The sequence below is a fragment of the Anarrhichthys ocellatus genome, unplaced genomic scaffold (assembly GCF_004355925.1).
Source record: "Anarrhichthys ocellatus isolate YVR2014 unplaced genomic scaffold, GSC_Weel_1.0 scaffold69, whole genome shotgun sequence".
In the NCBI taxonomy this organism is placed as follows: Eukaryota; Metazoa; Chordata; class Actinopteri; order Perciformes; family Anarhichadidae; genus Anarrhichthys; species Anarrhichthys ocellatus.
In genome coordinates, this window is record NW_022280099.1 from 981120 (window position 1) to 989898 (window position 8779).

Genomic DNA, 8779 nt, shown 5'->3' on the forward strand with positions numbered 1-8779 from the left:
AAATCCAATATAAAGCAGACCCACTTTCCACCGCGCTCACCCCTTCTCACGCCCCCCCCCCCCCCCCCCCTCTCTCTCTCTCTCTCCAGCTGAACAATAATAACGTCTGATTTGAGCCATTAGGTCTGAACAAGGTTGTCTAAGACCCTTTACAGTTTTAGCTAGTTTCAACTGGTGGTTCAAATTATGGCATCTTGCATATTTAAAACCTTGAGAAGGGTTCAACACCGTGTAAAATGTGTCTTCTTTATATTGGATTTTCTTTGTGTTGAAGTCACGCCACCTAAAAGAAGATGTCTTGGTCCTTGAGTTATTGGATGTTGCTCAATTGAGGCAGTAAATCAATATTGTTATTCCAACATGATTCTAAATTTACAAAAAAACTCACAGACGTCTGAGCTGTGAGCTAGAAATATGAAAGGTGCGCTGTGAAGTTTTCATGTAAACGAACAAGAGTAATGTTTCCATTCGTCGTTTCTCAGCAAAACTCATGATGTGTATTTATTGCATGTATTCTAAATTGTGCATTGTTTACGTCGATGTTAGCTTGCTAGCTTTCTTCATTGCTTTTGTTGGTGTACTGATGCACGGTAACCATCATTGCTCCATAGTGCCACTAGTGGTCAAAACTCCACATGACACCTTTAAGCATCTATTGGAGTTACAGCTAAACGCCAAAAGACATATTCAGATATTTTACTCAAGCAAAAATAAGTAAAGATAAGTAACCACGCAAGTAGTATCGTGCACTTAAAGTACTCATTATGCTGCAGAATGGCTATTACAAAGTTATATTATTACCTCTTATCATTATAGTATATATTATTGAGGCGTAAGTAGTATTTTCATGTTGTAGCTGGTGGAGATGAAGCTTTGAACTACTCTATATACTTTGTGGATAATTTAATTGATAACAAAGCATCATATTTTTTAAACCGATCACATGTTTAGTGTGATAAATCTTAATGTGAATAGTAACTAGTGACTATAGCTGTGAGATAAATGTAGTAAAAAGTAGATTTCTCTCTGAAATGAAGTAGAGTCGAAGTAAAAGTATCTAAAAATTCTACATTACAGTAGTACTTGTGCCACCACCGCAATGAGCCCAATATCTCTTAAAATTGTAGATTCTTTTGTAATTAATAGTCAAAAAAATGAAAAGTAATTTATGTATAATGCTATGAAAAGCTGCAGCCAGCAAATGTTTGAGTTATTTACTTGATAAATCACTTCAAACAACTAATTGAATATCAAAACTGTCATCAGTTACTTCCTTGTTGATTGACTAATCGTTTAATCCAACAGTTGTTTTAGCGTTTGGCAGTATTTTCATTAATATCTGTTGTCTATACCTCAAATAAAGTCTGAATTAACTATAGCTGTAACGATGAGTTTATTAATTGATTAGTCAATTGATAACAGATTCATTGATTAAGCCATTTTGTTAAGCAAAAACGATGTTTATTTGCTAGTTTTCTTTGTTTTATGGATAAAAATCTGAATATTTGGGGGGATTTGAACTGTTTGTTGAATGAAACAAAAGATTTGAAGAAATCCTGTTGGGTTTTAGGACATTCCAACTTGCATTTTTCACTGTTTTCTGATTTTATAGACTGATAGATAACTGGCAGATGAATTAGTAATGAAAACAATTGTGAGTTGCAGCCAAAAAAACAACAACTGTACAACCAAAAACCCACAGGAGCCCCCTGACCTGCTGCAGCAGCACAGCCTTCAGTTTGAAGCCAGATATTTGCACCTACTAACAAAAAAAAATTGAAATCTATTTTCCTCATAAAACACAACAAAATCTCCAGATAATATTTCCTCGTGCATGCGGTCTCATTTCCATCTCACTGTTTGCTCTTCAGATGAAAGATGTGCATCTGGTGTGACCTCACGGATTAAAATTCCTCCTCTTCTTCGGTCCGTCCATCATGAGCTTCATCACGGTGGAGATGGTCCAGTTAAAGGAGCAGCCTCCTGCTCAACAGTCACTTTAATGCCACTATTTCATATCTGCAGATGCAGGATATTGGTAGAATGACCGCTCTACTCTCTCTCTCTCTTCTCTTATCGCCCCATCTGCACTTCAAACATTTTTTTATTTATTTTGCTGCTAAATCAGAGCCAGCAGCAACACCACCTCCTCAAATCCAGCTTCCTCTGTTATACCCAGAAAGGTTTTTACAGCCCAAGGACATGAAATGAAGATGAAATCCATGTCCAAATATAGTGATACTCTTCTTTACTCACCATTCAGCCTTGTGAAATGTTCCACTGCTCTGTTTTTGTTTAATTTAGTCACATTTCCTGTTCTGTTTTTTACTCAAATGGCTCATAAACTTGATTGCATTCATTTAATACATACTAATAAATGTTTACACTTTTGAGCGCAGATTTACCTGCATGACACACACAACAGGTAGCCAGTTGACTGCAGGTAGCAGGTACTGTTAATACATTTAAATAGCAGTGTATAAAACACAGCTTCTGCTACACCTACACCTCTAATCCCACACACGGAGCAGCACCAGTGCAGAAATAAAACCCCTAAAGGTGAAGCAGGTTTTTATTATTTTTAATGTTGCAGTTTAAATGATTAAACTCATCAGACATTCAGTTAGTTTTATAATAAAAAGATTTTAGTTGAGTGTTTGAAATGAATGATTGTTTCCAGAGTGGTTAGAATAAAATGAAGAAGCTCCATACCTGTCTGCGGGCTGATCCAGTGTCTCAGAGCAGGAAGGTCTCCGTCCTCCGCTGCTTCATCACACTGATGCTGCTGCTGCTGCTGCTGATGATGATGATGATGATGATGATGGTGGTGCTGCTGATGATGATGATGATGATGATGCGGGCTGTTGTGGGCGACAGGCGGCGGGGCGCGCAAGGCTCCCGGTGAAGTTTCAGCTCATATCGAGGTGTTCAGGGGCATGCGCAGTGGAGCGGGGACCGGTGCCGCGTTCAGGCACCATCGGAAACGTTGGGATTACGAGTGGGAAGCGACCTGATTGCAGTCAGATCCTTAGTTTACTTGAATACAAAAGTGCAGAAATACTCCTGTCCTGGATTAAAATATACTTCAAATACCACAAGTAAAACTAATCATTTTGCATTATTGAGTGCGGTAAATATAGTACTACTACTATTTCGTTTTTACAACTGATACACTGTGCTTTTAATTTGAAGGAAGCTACATATATGCCTTCAGCTGTGATGCATTTGTGTGTTACGAGGCAAAATTATGCTAATTAGGTGATAACGGTCTGAATCCAAACACAAGCAATCAATAAACGTGTTGCAGCTTCAACCTTCATTGAATTCCCCGAACAAGTGCGGCTCATGAAGCTGTTATCCTAGAAGCTATGATTTACGAGGAACACATTAAGGCAGCACATAATTAGAGCAGCCGCTGATGATTTTAAATTTGCTAAAGATGTTAACAGTAAGCTGAATTTGTCAGGTAAATATCCACATTTTGTACCCTAAAACCTGAATTTAAAGGCACACCAGGATGTCATCTCTATTTATAAGCCTGTTTTATGGAATAACAATCAAGCAGTAAGAGGTTCCACCGTGTGTTAGTGTTACAGATAATGTTAATTGGCTTTTATTTTATCCAAAGAACACAGTGATAGTAAATATATACTTGTGAGCTGTGTCTCCCTCTAGTGTGCAAATATGTGTATTAACACTTCCTATGACCGTGTGTTGAAGTCATGATATAATACCCTCACGTTGAGTAATGTAACGTTACTTTTAAATCATCTCATCATCAATCAGGAGCTGGTGGAAGAGGTAATCAGATCTCCTACTTCAGTAAAAGCAGCAATACTAAGTAAGTGTAAAAATACTCTATTACAGGTAACGTAAACATCTTCAGTAAAAGTAAAAAAGTAACCGCATCAAAATATACTCAAAGTACCCAAAGTAAAACTCATGATGCAGAATGGCTCATTTCTAAATCATATCTGATGATAATTATTGATGCATTCATGTGTACATCAGTTTAATATTGTAGCTGGTAAAAGTGGGGCTGACTATCATCAGTTATATAACGTTACTCCTGTGTAGCTTAATCTATATTTCATCGTTTATTAGTTGATTTGTATTTTGTATTAATAATATAAATCTGCGAAGTAAATACTAATTCAAATGTAGTAAAAAGTACAATATTTGACTCCATAATTTAGTGGACTAGAAGTAGCAGCATTGCATGGAAATACTCAAGTAAAGTACAAGTACCTCAACATTGTACTTATGTACTAATTTACCTTCCACTTACCAAAGTATGTGTTTATTTTACACTTTCTGAGCCGAAATTTGACCAATTGTAGTAAATCAAATGAAAGTGAATAAACAGGAAGAAACATTCTGGTTAACTCCAACATAACCGTCATCATCAGCTCCAGCCACAGGTTCACACAGTATTTATTTATTTTGCATAACTTTGCAAACACAATGCGTCAGAGGAGCAGTAATCAAATGAAGCTCCAGAGATCATTAAAAGCTATTTACACAGCCAGTTTAATTCTCCCACTTTGTACAGCGATATATTATAAGACAACATACCGTTGATATCATTTTTCTTGTAGCAAATTAGGTTCTAAGCGAAATATTAATACAAAATATAGTTGCAGCAGTACACTTGCTGTGTCTGATCATAAGCGCTTTCGTTTCAACGTTGTTATTGTTTCTTTACATTTGAGCTACAGCCACAAGAATACATCTCAGTGATACATGTACATATTCATTTATCTGTCATATACGGCCCTATTCTATTCTAGCTTTTCTCTACTGTCGACTTTACGGTGAAATTATGGTAAACATATTTTGGAATGTCAGTAACATTTAACAATTTTTGCAACAGTCACATTAAATCAAATGCGCTGGTGATTATCATCAGATGAATAAGAGCACAAGTACATTGGATCAGTGTACATTAAAAACTATGAAACAACAAATATATGATAAGTTTTGATAAACAAAAGACATGGCTTACTCTAGTTCTGTGCCATAATAAGCAAGGATATTTGGTGAAGTCCTGTCATAATTTGCAGTAAGGGCACTCAGTTACAAGCTTATTAACAACTTATCAGTGAATTACATGAATCCATCTCTTTATAGGTCAACAACATGCAGCCAGAGCTTAAAGTTAACACCTGGCTGATTCTTTCCTGTGATTGGTAAGTTAAACTCTGAAACAATCTTTTTGTTTTTTAATCTCATCTCTCTGTCACATTGACTGTTAGGCTGCTAAGGCTGCATAATGAGGGATTGTATCTTTAGATATCATTTGCATACATTTATTTCACTCGTCGGCTCCATCAAAGAACCTCATTTTGTCAGAGTGCATAGAATCTCTCAGTCGCTGAATGGATGAAGCTGTCTCACCTGAGATGGGCTCAGACGAGTCAAACCTACGTGTGATTTGTTTCCTAATAACAATTGTTTCTTTGCTTTCACTTCTTTCACTTGATGTTTCCCTCACGAAATGCTTCTCGAAGACCGTTGTCTTGCCGCTTTGTGAATCCTCGATAGTCCACGATGCAGCTTCGTTAGCCTCTGATCCTTGGGGAAAGCCTCCAGCCGATTGGATTTGGACAGCAGTTAGTAGCTTGGCATGCTGTGCTTCTGGGGTCGCTTGAATATTTGATGTAATGACGTGTATTTTCCCTGATTCCAGTCTGAGCGTGTCCTCCGACGAAGATGAAACTCCGGATGACAGAATTGTGATTTTCTCAGGCAAGTTGGGCTCAACCGAGATCAGCTCAGTCTTCGTGGTGGAAGTAATAATGTTACTGTGCAGCTCTCCGAGCCCTGCAGCAGCGGTAGGATCAGAGTATTTGACAGTAACCCTGGTTGGAGAAGATAAGGAAAAGCCACCATACTCACTTGTCATCGCGGAGCTAATATCAGCAAAGGCGTCTGATGACTGCACGGAACAGGTGGGGCTTATTTCCTCATCCACTGTTTCCCCTGCTGGGCTCTTTTCATCCTTACGCTCGTCTCTTTCAGGGATCTTGGCAGGTTCCGATGGGGAGGACAGGCCAAACTTGGGGAATTTAAACCAGCCTGTTCTCTCTGGACTTTTGGTAGCATCTTGCTTTGTTTCCTTTTCCCTTGCCTGTAACTGCTCTCCACTGGGTTCATCTGTTTCATCAACTTCCTTTGAGGTTTCAAGATTTTCTGATGTTTTTGGAACATCAAATTCAACATCAATATTCTTCAGGATCTCACCAAATGATGTAAAAGTCACTTTGGGGGATTTACTCTCTTCTTTTGGCTCAACTTTCATTTCCTGTTTATCTGCTTTGCTTTCAGTGTCAACGGGGACATGTTCATCTTCAGGGTTGGATCTTGAGAAACTCAGCTTTGGCATTTTAAATGATGGTAGTTGGAATTTACTTGGAGAGCCAAGACCCACAGCGTCAGTATCAGTCTTTGGTGTTTCAGAATCTGTTATTGCTGCTTGGGATACATCTGATTTAATATCAACACTGGGACCTTTGATGTTGACAGTAACATCCTCCTTAAGTTTAGCTCCATCAGTGTCTGCATCAGGTGCTTCTACGGTGATATCGTAAGTAGCCGCTCCAAATTTCGACATCTTCAATGTTGGCATTTTAAATTTCAACGGTGATCCTCCAGCATCTTTTGACTTGGCTTCAGTCTCAGAGGCTTTGATTTCCACACTAGCTGAAGGTTCTTTGACTTCAATTTGAGGGAGTTTGACCTCTGCTTTAACTTCCGGCAACGTGATAACTGCATCTTCCTGTGATGCATTTAAATCTTCTCCAGGTCCTTTTGCTTTTGGCAGTGCAATGCCGAACTTTGGAAATTTGAACTTGCTTCCTTGCCCATCAAGTTCAGCTTCAAGCTCGGGAGCTTTGATTTGCATTTCAGATTGCTTTACTATCACTTGTCCCTCTGAAAGAGAAACATCAACACATGGAAGCTCAGCACTGACTTCAGGTTCTTTAACACTTGACTTTGAAAAAGAAAATCTGGGTAGTGAAAATTTAGTTTTTTTCAAGTTTGCATCAGGCTTTGCAGCAGGTGGCTCTTCTATTAAAATCACCCCTGAAGGTCCTTGGACTTCTGCTTTGGCCTCTGTTGGTGTAACATTAACGTTGGGTGTTTCAAGCTTGTCATCTACATCAGGGGCTTTACCACCTGTGCTTGAAAAGGACAATTTTGGAAATGTCCAATTTGGTCTTTTCATCTCGGTTTCAACCTCAACTGTTGGTGCATCTGGTGCTGAAATGACGGCTTCATGTTCTTTGACTTCAACACTGGGCAGTTTGACCTCAGCTTTGGCTTCTGGTAATGTGACATCTCCATCTTTCTTTGATAAGCTCAAATCAATTTCAGGTCCTTTTACTTTTGACATTGAGATTCCAAACTTCGGCATTTTAAATTTGCTTCCTGACACTTGAATTTCACTTTCTTTAGATTTCATATCTACAGATAGGTCTTCAGTGTCAATGCTGGGTGCAGTGACATCCACTGTAGCTCCTTCAATTTGAATGTCTTTGTCCACATCAGGTACTTCCACACTGACCTTAGGAGTAGCAGCTCCAAATTTGGGTAATGTGAATGTTGGCATTTTTAGTTTTGATGGTGATCTTTCAACATTACCAGTTTTAGCTTCAATCTCAAGAGCTTTGATATCCACTGTAGCAGACGGTTGTTTTATTTTGACATCTGGAAGTTCAACTTCTGCTTTGGCTTCTGGTAATGTGACATCTACATCTTTCTTTGATAAGCTCAAATCAATTTCAGGTCCTTTTACTTTTGGCATTGAGATGCCAAACTTCGGCATTTTAAACTTGCTTCCTGACAATTCCAGGTCACTTTCTTTAGCTTTCATATCTACAGATAGGCCTTCAGTTTCAATGCTGGCTGCAGTGACATCCACTGTAGCTCCTTTAATTTTAATGTCTTTGTCCACATCAGGTCCTTCCACGCTGACCTTTGGAGTAGCAGCTCCAAATTTGGGTAATGTGAATGTTGGCATTTTTAGTTTTGATGGTGATCCTTCAACATTACTCGTTTGAGCTTCAATGTCAGGAGCTTTGATTTCCACTGTAGCAGACGGTTGTTTTATTTTGACATCTGGAAGTTCAACTTCTGCTTTGGCTTCTGGTAATGCGACATCAACTTTGGGTGTTTCAAGCTTGACATCTACATCAGGGGCTTTACCACCTGTCCTTGAAAAGGAAAATTTTGGAAATGTCCAATTTGGTCTTTTCATCTTGGTTTCAACCTCAACTGTTGGTGCATCTGGTGCTGAAATGACGGCTTCATGTTCTTTGACTTCAACACTGGGCAGTTTGACCTCAGCTTTCGCTTCTGGTAATGTGACATCTATATCTTTCTTTGATAAACTTAAGTCAATTTCAGGTCCTTTTACTTTTGGCATTGAGATTCCAAACTTCGGCATTTTAAACTTGCTTCCTGACACTTGAAGTTCACTTTCTTTAGATTTCATATCTACAGATAGGCCTTCAGTGTCAATTCTGGGTGCAGTGATATCCACTGTAGCTCCTTCAATTTTAATGTCTTTGTCCACATCAGGTACTTCCACACTGACCTTTGGAGTAGCAGCTCCAAATTTGGGTAATGTGAATGTTGGCATTTTTAGTTTTGATGGTGATCCTTCAACATTACTCGTTTGAGCTTCAATCTCAGGAGCTTTGATTTCCACTTGGGCAGAAGATTCTTTAAGTTTAACATCAGGGAGTTTGACTTCAGCTTTGGCTTCTGGTAGAGT

The 8779-nt window shown here is 38.7% G+C and overlaps 2 protein-coding genes across 7 annotated transcripts in view; both read right to left on the reverse strand.

Annotated features, from left to right (window-relative positions):
• Positions 1-2919, reverse strand: part of LOC116397606 (protein LBH) — an 8829-nt gene extending 5910 nt beyond the window's left edge. Inside the window, exon 1 of the mRNA XM_031873189.1 lies at positions 2713-2919. The gene's annotated coding sequence lies outside the window, so the exon portion shown is untranslated. The remainder of the gene's footprint in view (positions 1-2712) is intronic.
• Positions 2920-4416: 1497 nt separating this feature from the next.
• Positions 4417-8779, reverse strand: part of LOC116397605 (neuroblast differentiation-associated protein AHNAK) — an 18296-nt gene continuing 13933 nt past the window's right edge. For 4 of the 6 annotated variants that reach the window (XM_031873186.1, XM_031873183.1, XM_031873184.1 and 1 more), the window contains exon 8: positions 4417-8779. This exon is cut by the window's right edge and continues 1 nt beyond it. In XM_031873186.1, the coding sequence (XP_031729046.1) occupies positions 5315-8779 (3465 nt within the window). In that variant the 3' untranslated portion in view covers positions 4417-5314. The other 2 variants (XM_031873187.1, XM_031873185.1) reach the window with 2 other exon arrangements.